The sequence below is a fragment of the Pieris napi genome, chromosome 11, assembly GCF_905475465.1.
Source record: "Pieris napi chromosome 11, ilPieNapi1.2, whole genome shotgun sequence".
NCBI lineage: Eukaryota > Metazoa > Arthropoda > Insecta > Lepidoptera > Pieridae > Pieris > Pieris napi.
In genome coordinates this window covers 4,754,208-4,771,129 of record NC_062244.1, presented here as the reverse complement: position 1 = coordinate 4,771,129, position 16,922 = coordinate 4,754,208, and the positions used below count along the sequence as shown (strand labels likewise).

Here is a 16,922-nt window from a genome sequence, read left to right as displayed (position 1 = left end):
CATAAAATATAAATACTTAAAATGGTGTATCGTTAGATTTTGACTTTGCTATATCGTACTTATGACTATTTATATATAATTTACAACAAATTGGAACATAATCTGCACTCCTGAACCACTCCCTAAGTATATCTATCTATATATAACAATGAATTGCTGTTTGTCTCGCAAAATGGCTGGACCGATTTAGCTAATTATAATTTTGAAATATTTGTGGAAGTTCAGGGGAGATATCAACGGTGGGAAATATAAATAATAAGTAGAGAAAAGTACTAAAATTGAGAATTGAATTTTCCAATAATAACTATAAAAAACAGCTAGGGAATTAAAGTCTTTTCTATATAAAAATTGTGACTTGGTTGTCATATATTCCTTTAGAAATTTGTGTTTCAAAGCTGAGATGTGTATGAGATGAGTATGAGATTCGACCTCTTTTAAAAATTATGAATTATTGTATTAATTATTATTATTACAATTTTGTAAATAAATTATACAAATATGTGTAGGTGATACGAAGTTCATCGGTTTATATACTAATGAAATCAAAGACAGGTTTAAAAAAATAATGTAATCTCATTAACAAACCTAATTCTTCTAAGATAACAAATTATTTACTAAATTCATCTTTATACATCTAAAATGAAAACTATAGCCGTTTGAGGTAGTTACTTGACCAGCATAGGTTTATTGACATCAGTATTTAGGCAGTTCTTCTTTCTGAATGCGTTGATAAAGAAGTCGTCTGCAAATATTTTTTGGTTACCTTTATAATATGCCTCGATTTCGACCAAGGTCTTACTTTCCGTTTCTGGTAAAAAGAAGTAAAGATAGCACGTTCCAATTATACCAATTATTCCGTAGAAAAAGAAAGCACCACTCATGTGGAAGTTTGCTTCTAGATTGTAATTTGTTTTAGCTGCTACAAAAAATATTACGTAGCTAAGAGCAGCTGCTAGACCCGTGGCTAAACCACGGCCCCTGAAATAGATTAATTTATATTAAACTAGGTTGCATTGCCTCTTAATTATGTTTTGTAATATTTAACCTTTTTTGAATTAATAATAGAAGTAGGATTGTGGATTGCATTCACAGGCTTGATTCAATATAATACAATCATAATATATTTCAAGAAAACACAACAATTGCTTGACTTATCATGGGTTTCTTGCGGTTTTTTACAGCAATGACCATTCAAAACACGGTCGTAGATGCAGGAGTTGAAGTAGGTTAGGCTTACCTGAATGGAAAGACTTCAGACAGTAGCACCCACGGTATTCCAAGGCTGCTGAACGATACCAGCATCATAAATAAAATTACCGGCAGAATCTCTCCTTGGTTCGGAAAAGTACTAGGTTCGTAGGAGAACAATTCCATAGGAAGGTTTGTGCGTGCGTACACACTTATAGCTAAACTGCAAAAGGCAGTTGCCAGAAGTGAGAATAAAACTAACTTTCGCTTTCCAATAACTTTAACTATTACTGCAGATAAGATGTTCATTATTATGAACACTACGCCAACTGCAACCTGAAAATGATAATACAAATATAGAATATTTATTGTTTGTATGCATTTAAAGTTAAGTTAATGCACGCTAGTAGTGCGTTCCTCTATAGAATCTTCGATGGAATAATGAAACCACTTTAATAGAGGGCAAACACTTTACTTTAGGTCTGTTTCATTGTTTATTTTTAAAGGATGTTTATAATTAATGTAATCAACTAATTAATTTTTTGCCGAGAATTGGAAGTAAGTAGTAGGCGAACTCTAAACGGAGAACGCAGGGTTTTAACACTAGCGAACGAGGTCCAAGTAAGCATGATTAAGAAATATTGGTATAGAAATAATATTCTAGCATAGCACTATTGAAAGTAGCTAATGGTATGAAGTAATAAGTTGTACTTATATTTAAATTAAAAAACGAAAACGAAGGATAAAATAGGTTATCTAATCTCGTTGCGTAATATCTGATCACTTAATCTGAAACTTGAATCGATTCCATAATGACAAATTTTATGTAAAGAATAACAAAATTGAAATAAAAGTGATTTTAAGATCATTAAAAAAGGGCTCACAATACACCTTCGCATTTTAAAAATAGTCTTAGTTATTATATTATAGAGGCTGTCAAAAAATGTCATAAGCACTTACCACAATATTTTTCGGGTCATATTTCATACCAAGCGCTCTGCATACATTCACCATGTTCGGTTTTATAGGTGCCAATCCACTAAGCGTATAGAAAAAGAAATACGCCATAACTAGAGCAAAAGGTCTCATAGTTTCTTTAATGAATAGTACGTTTCTTAATTTGTTTATCATTCTTTTGAAAATATTGTGGGAATTGTGACAGCACGGTTCTACGTCTGATTTTCCTTCACTTGTGCATACGACGCACTGTTGAATAAGGTCATTGTATTGTACAAGTTGATCGAATTCCTCTTTTACATCCTCTGGCTGTGCCCATCCTCTAAGACGGCACAGCGATCGCAACGCTTCTTTTTGGCGGCCCTTGGAGAGTAACCATATCGGTGTTTCTGGAACCTGAAAAAGCGGGTATAAGTTTTATTATTGGAACGAAGTTCCTTATCGCGCGTTGTGAAAGGGGCTAGACGGAAAAAATTCTTACGAAAAGTTGTCACGACACTTTTTTGCTATTTGCTATTGTAATACACCGGTTCTCGTCCGATCACCGAAGTTAAGCAACGTCGGGCGAGGTCAGTACTTGGATGGGTGACCGCCTGGGAACACCTCGTGATGTTGGCTTTTTTTTTTCGTCGTAAGATTGGTGTCGAGAAAATCTATCATACTGTTATGGTACCAATTAACATATAAATTAATCGAAAGGAATTATGTTCCATCCGGGTGTCCCTTGACACCTCTAAAGTTTTTTATGTACTACATAGAGTTAACATTAACGTTAAATATTAATAAATAGAATGTAACCAAAATAGAGTAGAGATGTAATAATACGAGAAGCATTGAGACCTAACATTTGCTATTATTTTAAATAGATGTATTTGATTATACTGCATTGAAGCCCGCTCAGGCGATAGTTATAGTCGCAATATATATTTTTAGTGTGTGATATAAACAAACTTTACATTACAAAATACAGAATATTCGGAAACAAAAACAAAAAGTGTATTTAAAATGAAATTGAATTAGATAAACGTTAATATTTGAGATTTATTCGCTGTGTTTTTACAGATTTTCTTATCTACAGAATGTGGTTGAGCCAAATTTCCAAGATAATTATGAAGTTCGGTTAACCTTCAAATTTATCTGCGCCAGTTCCATTCAAATTAAAAGTAACACCACAAACGTTCACCTAAAATTCTGTTTGAAAAATAAATTTAAAATGATTCGTAAATTAAACCTATAAATCTTTTTCCAGATAATTATATCATAAAACACAAAAACTATTTCGAAATAGATAATTATAGATATACCCTTTTGAGGGTCGACCAGTTTCGAAATACTGATCTATAAGATACTATATCTACTATGACCTTAGATAAACCAAGGTGTTTATTTTTGAAATATGATCGTTTGGTTTTTTGAAGAAACGCCTAGGTATTAAATTTTAACTGATATTCATTGAATGCATCTGTTTTGTGATCAATAGTTTTTTTAAATAGCCATGTAGGTGCCCAGCCATCTTTGCCTGACACACGCCGTCGCCTAATTGGGTATAAAGCATGCCGGTTTCCTCGTAATAAATCTAATATATAAAATTCTCGTGTCACAATGTTCGTTCCCATACTCCTCCGAAGCGGCTCGACCGATTCTTATGAAATTTTTCTTCATAATTAGTAAGTCTGAGAATCGGCTACTATCTATCTTACAAACCCTTAAGTGATAAGGGGTGTCCACCCCAGAAAAAGTATTTTTTATTTTTAGACAAATTTGTTTGTTTTTATTTTTTTATGATACAACATACAAATATACATACAACCCTTAATTTTCACCTCTCTACGACCAACCCCTATTTTTTATTATAGTAGATAGTGTTTATTGAACTAAAAAAAATTTCCTAGAAATAATATAAATGGCAAAACGACGCTTGCCGGGTCAGCTAGTGTTTTGATAAAATTTGAATTGAATTTGAGAGATTCATAAAATATGAAATTAAAAAATTTACATATTGTTAGTTTAGTATGAGAGCTCACGACCAAGACTGAAACGTCTTTTGACGACTTGAAGTCGTCAAATTATATGATTCTGAACCCCACTAGGTGGGTAAAACGGCTAACTGCGTGGGATTTCTGCTGTGTTAAAAAGGCAGTAGGTATAATAGCAAAGTATTATTTTATGACAAAAATGTTTACTTTCATAAATTTTGCGCATAGCATTCATAATATTTGCCAACCTAAATAAAAAAAATAAAATCCCGGATAGTAGTTGTAACGTTGTAGCGTTTATCAAACAACGTAAAAGCCTGTTGAAGTCCCTGTGTTGGTATACCAATAAACGAAGACGTATAGCCATCAAGACAAATGCAATTCATTTACGATCTCCGCCATTAAGTTGTGGAATACGCTGCCCGACTCCGTACGATTGTATACCTCTCTGTCATCTTTTAAAACTCTTCTGTATAATCATTTCTTAACCTTATCCTATCCTGATCAATCGTGACTTGTATAAATCTTATGTTTCCTTTTACATCACTATTCGCTGTTCATGTTTTTGTAAGATTAGCTTTTAACATAACAGCTTATAACATTTGGTTCTGCACTTCTCGCACGCATCATGTTTCTTTTTTTTAGTTTTTCTCTTTAGCTAGGGTTGCCTGGAAGAGATCGCTTATTAGCGATAAGGCCGCCCGTTGCATCCTTTATAATTTTTTGGTATTGTGTTTCATTTTTTTTGCAACGAAGTGTAAATAAATAAATAAAAATAAGACAAAATTTTGACATTGGCTTTTCTTAACCAACAGCAATATTTTTTAAATGGCTTTTTTAATGCTTATGTATAAAAAATTGGTTCATTTTTGACACAATTAGACGACCAAATATTAACTTGCTTATCAAGACGTATAGACTAAGAGACAGAAACAACTCTCAAACCACAAAAATATAAAAAAATAAAGAAGTTAAATTTTGAGATTTATTTAATATTCTGACTCATTCGGTACATCGGTAAAAGTAATATTCAAAAATTGTTTTAAGTTACGAGGCGTTTATTAATAAAAATACAAGTTTCTTCCAATTTATTCCGCAAACGAACATAACATGGGTTTTAATGTATTTTGTTATTACTAAGATGACATTTTTTTTTATTGGTTGTTAACAGTTGATATATCCTATCCCAATAAAACCAGAAATATCTTTGACCAAGAAACTTTTATCAAAACTTAGCTGGATTTAAAACTGGTTTAACCAGGCGACTAACTCTTTATCTTTTATTTTAGATTACAAGAATTTTAACGAATGGCATAAAATGTGATTCGGTTTGAATTTTTATCTCATTGATATCGATGTTTGTAGTCAAATGTTATATGTTAAATTTATTTTATAGTAGATTGAAAATATTTCTATTACATTTTTAGTTAAAAACTGTAATTTTTTACAGTTATTTTTTATCTCTGTATCTTAGCTCTTTTGCAAAATACGGACACCTAAAAAAATTTACGTTCTAATATCGATTTTAGATAATTAAATGAAATGTAATTATCTGGTGTAGTCCGTATGATCTAATGAATAATATAATCCTGTAATTTAATATTTGTGAAGTGGATTCTGGCAATATTTTTATTAAAGTGTGATGGATTCTTTAAAACCGATGTACACGGCCAAACAATTAAAGTGGTCGGCAATAAATACTTGAAGATTATTTGTTTTCATTAAATAAAGTTACAAAAATTAAAAACATAATAACGAATATCTATATATTATACAAAAATGAAACCCGTTTTCCGTTGTCACGACATAACATGAAAACGGCTTGACCGATTTGTCTGATTATTTTTAATAATATTCCTTGAAGTACGAGGATGGTTCTTACGGAGAGATAAATTTAAAAAATTGAGTGAAAAAGTCTAAAAACAACACTTTTATATATTACCATACAAAATATTCGTAATAATACTTAAAAGTCAATTTGAACTTTAATACCATATAATAAAGTTCAAATGTTAGTGGAGGGGTTCCGGGAAGGTAAATTTTTATTTTTTGACATAATGTATTTGTTGTCTTATCAACTTTCTTTTTTTTATCTTACTAGCTAGACCGGTGTTCCGAATAGCAGAATAAGTATTAAAAAAAATAAAGAATCGACTGTTAGGCGGTACGATGTTCGCCAGGCCAGCTAGTATTTTATAAATTAATGTTACAAATTACCAACACTAATACATTACTACTAGTTTTGTGAAACAGACCCTAAGATAGATATGTCACTTTAATATACTGTTACTTGCAAATTGTATCGTCTTTATGCAAAAAAATCTACTTATAATGTAGTTAAAAAGCGAGAACTTGGCACGAGGGTTCTTGTAATCCCCAATTCTGAGCAAAGAATTTACTGAGCATGATGCATAATAGCAAATACAACGTCAACGCACATCCCTGATATTGACTTCATCGTGAGTATTAACTAAGTAAGATAAGACCTATTTATGACTAATGTAGGCGATATCAATTAAATGGTACTTACGAATAGAACCAAGAGCATTGTTGCTATAGGTACTGTTAGTGATACAAGTGCTGCTTGCCGCCAGGTGAGAACTGTGCCAAGCAAGTATGCTATGAACATTCCGGTGGAGGTGAAACAATTCGTCAGGGTTGTAAGGATCCCTCGAATGGATGGGTCACTGAAATGAGATTAAAAACTGTTTCAGATATGATATGTTATGTGGTACAAAGAAACTTTTAATTATATATTTTTTTAAAGACAATTCACACCAATTGACCTAGTCCCATGCTAAGAAGCTTGTGTTATGGGTACCAGGCAACGGATATACATACATATTATAGATAGATATACATATAAATACATATTTAAACACCCAAGACCTAAGCACAACACCAAATGCACATCACATCGATGTTCGTCGCAGCCGGGGATCGAACCCGGGACCCATGGATTCGCAGTCAGGGGTACTAACCAATAGACCAATTAGTCGTCCTAAATTATATATATCGACAAAATTCTTAAAGAAACAGATTAAATATTTTACCTGCCTTATGTTTGTTTAATATTCTAGCTTTTTATTTTAACAAGATTTAATATTATATTTACTTTTAAATAATGTACTTAATAAACTAAATCACGTTGAGTAATTTTTCGCTTTATATAATACATACATAAGTCGAATGTTGCTACATGTTACAGCTGCAACGAACTTAATTGCATATGTAATTTACTCCCACTTAGGCATCGCAGGCAATAAAGAAAATCGTTAATAATTGTTCGAGTATTTACGTTGAAACATGTTATAAAAGTGGAAAGTAGATGGTAGGAATTCACTGAACCGTGTTCTATCTTCTATGGCTTAGACAGCATTGATTGATAGTCTAATAGCTAGAAAGGTTCCTCAATTCCTAGATTTCGTACGATCACAAAGGTACAAATTAAAGAAATATACGCTACGCTTTTTGCGCATCGGCCAAAAGAACAAAGTATTCCGATTCAAAATAAAATTTTACTATGTGCGTCCGTAAATAATAAAAACTAGAATAAAACTCAATTAAATAAAAAAACAGACCAATTGTATACTAAATGCCACGTTTTATCTATCTTCATTTCTTTCATATTACTTAGAAACTCAAGTAAACAAAACACGATTCTATTATGTTTATCACGTTTCAAACTAGTTGACATTTTATTAATAAAAATCATAGATTTACTTATGTGACAACTGACAACTAAGAGGAATGCGCTTTTTTTAAACTTATATAACAAGTTAATTGTTATGCTAATCTAGGATTAATGCTAAAAATCTAGGAGTGACAAACTATAAATTGCTAGTAAATGTTATTCTAATCTTAATTGTTTTCGATTTAAATATAACATTATGAATTTAGAATATCGTTATTGGCTCCGTTTGTTTTCTGCAAGACACTCTTGAAGACCTGATATATGTATAATATTTCATTTTATTGTATTTCCTTTTGTATTCATTACTGAATTACGGTGTTAATACCGTCATTCGATAAAGGGAGGCATCATTTATGCATCGTGTTAGCCATGCCCCACTAGGAGTTTTATAGTTTTTTGAAGTTATACTTCTTTAGGCGCGTTATGAAAAATTGATGAGAGTGAAATTTTACGATGCGCGCGCACCTGTGACACAAAATTGTTAGTGTGATTATAGCGTGCGCGAGCGAGATAGGAATAAGACAATCTACAAGTAAAAAGAAAAAGAATATGCGTGAAGTTCGAAGATCGCAAATTTTGAATGACCATATTCCATAATGACATTTGTCATTTACCTTCAGTTCAAAGATACTTTATTTCTCAAAGAATTACATTCACTTAGCGAGAAAAATTTAGAGTAAGTTAGTTATGTACATCGTGTTATGAAATTATTTGAAAATACACTATATAAAATAAAAATATTAGTTCTAACAATATGTACTATATATGTTACAAAAGTGCAGGTAGGTCGCATCGATGTTACAACATGTTACAAGACGCTCGTTCGCAGACATAAGTAAATGCTAGAATAGCTTTTTGAAGTTTTGTAAATACATTAATAATTATTCCATTAATTCATATTAAACTTTTACGATTGTTACAGACACAGATATAGAATATGGTTGTTTATATTTTTGTTATTTTATAGGTATGTTGTTAATTATGTTCTTTTTAAAGGTTTTTAAATTTGTAAAAAGGTTTTATTTCTTTTAATCTGGGTGGCAATGTATTAAATATTTGTGCGCCTTGATACATAATATTAAGTTTTCCGTAATTAGTCCTTGGTTGTATTAAACATAATGTATCAATATTTCTTAATGGATATTTTGTATATTTAAGTTCATCAAACTTTCCTTGACCCACAATACTTCGAGCATTTAAGTAGAGGAATTTTAGTGAACTTTCTGTTGAATATATTTCTTTGTATGTGTTTGCAAGTTGGTAGTAAATTGTATTACTTTTTATTCTATCTGTATGTACTTGGCCATTCAGTCTTCCGACGCCGTTGCCATAATTTTGGCCAATATCCCCTGCGGTGACCGGCCATATTGGGGGATATGGAGGGACTGAAGGGTCCATTAGTGGTTGCTATTCGCAACTGAGGGAATCTTGGCATTGAGAGGAAGCCTGGCGTTTAATTAAATTTGGTTGTTGGATAACGTAATTTTTTATGTTGTAAACCTTGCTTTTCTTCGATGGCTGGTTAATTGGCTTTTACCGTTGGTTCTCGACGATTCAGGAGATTCTGATGGAGTTCTCTTATTTTTATCCGTTCTTGGTTTTAAGATTTGTTGGTTTCGGTTGTTCAACCAGACTATTTTGTCATATTTAAGGATTGCCAATCTCCCTTGTTCTCTTTCCCTGTTAACTTCAATTTGTAATTGTTTTCGTGTATTAAGAACATCTGGAGGGAAGTCTTCTTTTATGTAGTATGGGGTAGAATCCAATTTTTTCTTATTTTTTTGGATATCAACTTTGAGTCCAACTGTAGAAAGCGTCAGGACTATTGGTCTGATTTTTTCTGTTCTTTTACCAAGCCTCCTAACACATTCAATGCCATTGTGATCACATTTGATTTTTAAAGTATTGTTTATTAAATCAAGAACTCTGTTTTGTAAATCGCAATAGGTTTTTTCATTTTCTTCCACTCCAAAAAAGAGCAGATTTTTCCTCCTAATTGTTCTTTCTAAATGGTTAATTTTTATAAGTTGTTGTTCCAATTTTCCTTCCAAAACTTCATTTTTGGTTTCTAGCTGTTTAAATTTTTCATTTATATTACGGTTGATAGTTTCTTTTATATCCTCTTTCATTTCCTGCATATCAGTTTTTTGCTGATTGATTGCTTCTTGCATTGCCTCTAAAATACTTTTTATTTCGTCCATATTTTATTTATTGTTATTATTTATTTTTCTAAATACTTATCTTTGTATTTTATCAGTAATCAATTACAAAAAAAAAAAGAAAAAGAGGATCAAGACACTGATTTGAACTCGCGATTACTTGCATGAGGCAACGATTTCCGCAATCGGCTAACTGGTTAAGTATGTATCGCTTCGAAATATTGGTATAGATGCTGTTTTCTAGTGACGTTTGTCGCGAATGACTAATACATCTTCTGTTAGTCATGTAGGTATAGGTTTTCACTACTGACAAAAAATCCACAACACAATAGTGTCACAAGTCACTATAGTCACAATAATACACTTCCGAAATCACACATTTATAGAAAATATAGTCATTTTGAACGAAGTAAGTCGCGTAAAAATTTATAAATTATTATTGTTCTGTTCACAGTTTATTTTAAGTCTTTTTTGACGGATTTTGCACTAAACTATGTATGTCCTCGTTACTTTGTGTTAGTATGTAACTTTTAAACACATATTTGAACTTTATTTTCCACAAATAATATTTTTAAAAGTAATAGAAATACGGAACATGTGTTGACACGCGCAACCCGCACTACCCACTTTTTTTTTTTTTTTTTTTTTTTTATGTAATAGGAGGCAAACGGGCAGGAGGCTCACCTGATGTTAAGTGATACCTCCGCCCATGGACACTCACAATGCCAGAAGGCTCGCAAGTGCGTTGCCGGCCTTTCAAGAATTGGTACGCTCTTTTCTTGAAGGACCCTAAGTCGAATTGGTTCGGAAATACTTCTGTGGGCAGCTGGTTCCACATAGTGGTGGTGCGCGGCAAAAACTGCCTTAGAAAACGCTCTGTTGTGGAACGACGGACGTCGAGGTGATACGGATGGTATTTTGTATTTTGCCTTGACGTCCGATGATGGAACTCAGCTGCAGGTATTAGACCGAACAATTCCTCTGAACACTCTCCATGGTAAATGCGGTAGAAGATGCAGAGAGATCCCACATCTCTACGCAGCGCCAAGGGATCAAGCCGCACGGAAAGTGACTGGTCGTCGACGATTCGAACCGCTCTTCGTTGAATACGGTCAAGTGGAAGGAGCTGGTACTGGGGAGCTCCCGCCCAGAGGTGAGAGCAGTACTCCATATGGGGCCGAATTTGCGCTTTATATAGTTGCAAGCGGTGGCCCGGAGTGAAGTACCGTCTCGCCTTGCTGAGCACACCAAGCTTTTTGGAGGCTAATTTAGCCTTTCCTTCCAGATGACCGCGAAACTGTACGTTATTCGATATGTCAACGCCCAGTATCCCGATGCTAGCTGAGGCTTTAAGGAGAGTGTCTTCAAAGAGGGGAGTAGCGACAAAGGGAGTTTTTTTAGCGGAAAACGCGCATACTTGTGTCTTCTTGGGGTTAAATTGGACTAGATTTAGTCTACCCCAGTCCGAGACTCCACGTAGAAGAGTTTCGACTTCAGACACAAGTTTGTTCCGGTACTCATCGACAACAGCCTGAGAAATACCTGCCCGGCCAGTGTAAAAAGTATCCCCAGTGCTGTCGTCCGCATAGCAATGAATGTTGCTAAGCTGCAACATATCATTGATATGCAGAATAAACAGGGTCGGGGATAGGACACAGCCTTGTGGGACACCAGCATTCACAGGTTTCAGGTCGGAGCATGCTCCGTCGATGACGACTTTGATGCTCCGATCAGCGAGAAAGCTGGAAATCCAGTAAAAAGCTGGAAATCCAGTAAAAAGCTGGAAATCCAGTAAACCCACTGAACACTACCTTTTAAACAAATAAAGGAGTTTTAATTATTTTTTCAAAGAAATTTAGCAATGCTTTTTCACAAAGACCTATTGTTACTTAGTTAAAAGGTTATGAACCATACCTAGTTATTAAATTGAATGAATAATATAATAAAATAATAAATAATAATTAGTATTAATATTACTTGATAATTGAATAATATACTAAATATTATTAAATTATTAACGTTAAATATTTATTATTATTTATTTGATATTTAAAAAAAATAGAGAAAGCCAAAGAAGTATAACTTCTTACGCGCGTACATAAGTACACGCACCCTTTTTTTTTGTTTTTATTCAATACTAACATTGCAACTAAGATCGGATTTACTACTCTAACAAAAACTATATATTGATATATTAACTAACACCTTAGTTTTTTGTTATGTGATATTAGTAAAACAATGGCCATGGACAGCCTTAATTTATTGACAATTTTATGGATCAGTTCCTTCTACTTTCTGTATATTAGAAATTTATAGGTTTATGTTTTTGGTCTCATCTTATCTTTCGACGGCTCATTGGTCTAGTGGTTAGTACCCCTGACTGCGAATCCATGGGTCCCGGGTTCGATCCCCGGCTGAGAGAAACATCGATGTGATGAGCATTTGGTTTTGTGCTTAGGTCTTGGATGTTTAAATATGTATTTATATGTCTATCTATCTATAATATGTTTGTATATCCGTTGCCTAGTATCCATAACACAAGCTTCATAGCATGGGACTAGGTCAATTGGTGTGAATTGTCCAATCATATACACTACATAACTCACTTTGAAAAATCGTTTGTAAAAAAATTAAATTAGTATAATTTTTATTTAATTAATTTTATCAAACAATTAATCTTTATTATCTGATTTCGTGTATTTGTATAATTATATAGCTTTAAAGGCATAATTGCCCAAGTAAGTCAAACGGCAAACCATAAAGGAATGTAAAGTTTTTAGATTCTAATATATCCGATTCGGACGGAATATTTTGCATTAAATTGTAATTTATGCTGGTTGAAGCTATGTCCAAGTATTGCGCATAATTTAGGAATGCGACGCGACGTTACCACACTTCTACTTTATGAGAATGTTTCTAATAAATAGCACCAAAAATACTAGCAATAAGGTTTTTACTTTTTAGGTATAAGACCTAAAAACCTTATTGCTAGCTAGTATTTTTGGTTTCAACTGAGTTCAATATTCTACGACTTGTCATGGTTAACTATTTACGGGCGGTTGGTATATCGATATTAATTTATACATTCTCGAACTATTGGAAAATTACTCGAAGGATAATAAAAACAGCATTTTGTGTACGAGTCACATATGATATTGGTAGATAGAGCAGTAAGAAAGTGACCATTACCAAACTTCTAACAATGAAATCTGTATCAGATAGAAGGCAGTACTGAGTACACCTTCCTACTTTCATAAAATGCTTTTTAAGTTGTCTTGGTGGGAATATTTTTATGACTCGAACCATTTGTTAGAAAGCTCACGACCCTCAAATATAGTATAGCCTATTTTTGTGTTTAATCAGTTTGTCTATGTATATTTCGGATACCAGACGTAAAAATGGCGCTATACTTTAGATATATGATGTATTAGGTTGTTCTGTAAACACTGATAAATGAAGACTGGTTGCATTATGGCGGAAAGGATAAGGCTGTATTCCGCGAATTCTGTATCTAATCTAGTCTCGAGTACTGTTAATAAAACCAAGTAATACAATGTTACACACCGGTAGGTACATAGAGTACATACAGTTAATGGCAATAATAAAATAGTTATATATAACTGATGATCATCTGGAACAACTGAAGGCCAATTAAATTTGTATGGTTTTAGACTTAGGTGTTTACTATTTTATTTTTAAATATATAAATAACACAACCCTTTCAAAGTTTAGTTTTGGTACTGATAATCATGCTGCATCCCAAAGTAAACCATTTTATAGGTATCACGTATCTTGGCAACATTTTGAGAGGTGGAGGAAGTTTGCTTATATACAATTTAACCTTAAAACAAAAAACGAATGACTCAAAATTCAAAATTCAAAAATCATTTATTTATTCACGTAGGTAACACAATGTACACTTGTTATTCGCCATTAAAGAAATAAATATTAATGCTTCTAATTTTACATTTACTGCCAGTTCTCAAATCAAGGGCGTAGAACGGAAGAGAAGAACTGGCAATAAACTATCCGCCACTCTTTTTAATCGCCATGTTTTTTTTTTACTCTTATTAATTAGCCGGAAACGACATACGTACTCTGTACTACATTATATTTCATATAATCAAAATATCTGTTGAAAATAATAAGTTTTTATTACCTTACTTCACCGACATAAGTGATTGAAGGAGCTTCCATTATCCCCGTACCGATACCTAATAAGGCATTAGCGATGAACAGTGAAGGCACATTCCATGCGGTATACATCAGCACCCACGCGAAAAGATGCGGTATGTTTACCAGGAATAGAGCCTTCTTTCGTCCGAAGTAATCCAATAATGGCCCGGAGAAGATGCTCCCGAGGGGTTGACATAGAAAGGCCATGCTACCTGAAAATATAGTAATCACTGTTATAGTCACGAATAATGTATTTCTCGAACTCTGAGGAAGAGTTATGGAGAGAAAAATGGAAAAATATAAACTTAAAATTGAAAAATTTAGTTTGTTTAGTACTTAGTTAAATAAATTAAACAAATAATAATTACAAAATAGAATTTATAATTAGAAATCAAATAATTCATACAAGCGTAACAACTGTTATTGATTATTATAGACTATTAAGTACCAAATTGTATTGTTAAATATGTACTATGCATGGAATTAAATAAAGCTTTATTATTTTTATTAGTACTTAGTTTTTTACGTCGAAAAAGCGAGTAGTTTATATGGGGTAGCATAGCAAAATGTTCCATATTGATGATTTAAATGAAAAATAATAATTTTGGTTTTAGACAAAGTAGTTTTATTTTGAGAGAATCTTTATCATAGACTGTAACAAACAGTGATGTGTCAGGTTTGCCAGCATAAACTAGAGATGTACTTATAATACGAGTTGTTAAACAAGGGTTAAATTTTTCTTATTTCAACAGTTGGCAAGTAGCTATTAAACCAGTAGACTGAGTAGAAAAATTAAATTAAGTCGAAACGAAGCTAGTTTATTATCAATAAGACATTCTTTGATGTAGGTGCAATCAAACACTACCCACGCTAGTTCTTTGATTCATTGACCTTATAAATTTTTTCGACGTATAATTACTTCGTTATCTTGTGACGGAAGTCTCATGAAAAGTTAATGAAACTTGATTTTATACGAAACTTGTAAAGTATCAATTTACGATTAGGCACAATTTTATTCTCTGTATCAAAATCCTGATCGTTTTCAACTTTCAAATCACTCATTCACATCAATTATTAAAATTTTGGTCGGAATACAGAAATAATATTTTTAATAATATAATTAAATAATGGAATACAGAATAACTAAAATGTAATTTACAGATATTGACATAAGCTTTACTTTACTACTTTATACTAGCAAACACTTTCAGAAGGTAAAGTCCAAATCTATCAATATCATTAGTTAAGTATGTGACCTGTATGTAATGTATATTATGTCGGAAGTGTCTTGATTTCTAATTAAAACTTTATTGACAGGTGTGACAGTTATGTGATTCTGACATAATATTTTGTTATTAATGTAGCCCTTATTGATAGCTTTTTATTACCTATGGAAAGTTTAAGCGGAAACTAACGAAATATAGATAAAAATCAAATTAAATTCAAATGAGGAAAGAACTCTTAAATTTTTTTTTTTTTTTTTTTTAATTGAGTATGAGCTATAAAATAAAAGTAAATTAAGCTATAAATTTTGAATTTTTTTAAATTGAACAAATAGTCTAGGTGTTGTGTTGAAGGTGTGTGAGATTTTATGTATTTTATAACTACAACAAAATAATTAGTTGGGACCTCTGTTTAAAATTACTCTTTACCGGATTTATAGAATATTCTTATATACCTTATAAGGTACTATGTAGTTAAGATAAAAATATTCCATCATAAAGATAACTAACTTCTTTTTGAAATATATTTTGTATATAAATGTGGCTGCACCTACCGAACCATGATGCCTCTTTCTTGTTGAGCGACAACCCTTCCTTGGCATCCAGGACATCTGGCACCACCATAGTAACAAAGCTGATGGACATCCCAAGGCCCACCAGTAGAAAATCCAGAGCGATACATGCTAGCACCTAAAAAAGAAAAGTTTTTTAACATTCAGACATTCAAATAGTTCTGAAGCCATCGTTGAAATGTGTATGTGATAGGAACCTACTTTAGGAATCTGATCCTATCCTCGTCTATATTCTATGATAAAAGTTTTTCATTCAGACATTTAAAAAAAATCTGAAGCCTTTGTTGGAATGGGAACCACGGAGAGCACTAATTTAGGAATCAGATACTATCTTAATATATATAAATTACGTGTCACGTTGTTGTCCGATATGGACTCCTAAACTACCGAACCGATATCAATCAAATTTGGACACCGTGTGTAGTTTGATCCAACTTAAAAGAAAGGATAGCTTACATCTCAATTTATACCCGCAATATTATTTTATTGCAAAATATTTGTTTATTATTTGATAGCCACAATTCTATCAGATGGCGCTGTGTTGAAAGTACCAACTTTTTGGTGGTTATGCCATTAAGCTACAATTTAATGGCATAACCACCAAAAAAGCATGGTGGTCCCCATGACTAGTGTTCTCCTACCGTTTCCCTTGAATAGTTTGCTACTATGTAATATAACAATTACCTTAGCAACCCATGGCCGGTCTGCTAGTAGTCTATATTCTATGATACATTTTTTTCTAAAGAATAAACAAATGAATTAAATGATTGATACATACACGTTTTGTAAATAATAATCGAAAAAGTGTAATAAATACATTGTGGTGTTATTAATCTCGCAGGCGCAAGAAAATTTTTCAATTATTGAACCTATTAAAATTACATTATAAATACGAAAATATTTATAGTCTTAGCTTGCTAATATTGTTTGTAATTAGACATGGCGTTAGGGATTAAGTATTTAATTAGTACGTAACA

At 32.5% G+C, this 16,922-nt stretch overlaps 1 protein-coding gene across 3 annotated transcripts in view; it reads right to left on the bottom strand.

Annotated features, from left to right (window-relative positions):
* Positions 1 to 553: 553 nt before the first annotated feature.
* LOC125053926 (facilitated trehalose transporter Tret1-like) overlaps positions 554 to 16,922 on the bottom strand; it is a 38,645-nt gene continuing 22,276 nt past the window's right edge. For all 3 annotated transcript variants that reach the window (XM_047655549.1, XM_047655550.1, XM_047655551.1), the window contains 6 exons: positions 15,928 to 16,063; positions 14,134 to 14,362; positions 6,652 to 6,808; positions 2,149 to 2,541; positions 1,238 to 1,524; positions 554 to 978 (listed from right to left, as the gene is read on the bottom strand). In XM_047655549.1, the coding sequence (XP_047511505.1) occupies positions 666 to 978; positions 1,238 to 1,524; positions 2,149 to 2,541; positions 6,652 to 6,808; positions 14,134 to 14,362; positions 15,928 to 16,063 (1,515 nt within the window). In that variant the 3' untranslated portion in view covers positions 554 to 665. The remainder of the gene's footprint in view (positions 979 to 1,237; positions 1,525 to 2,148; positions 2,542 to 6,651; positions 6,809 to 14,133; positions 14,363 to 15,927; positions 16,064 to 16,922) is intronic.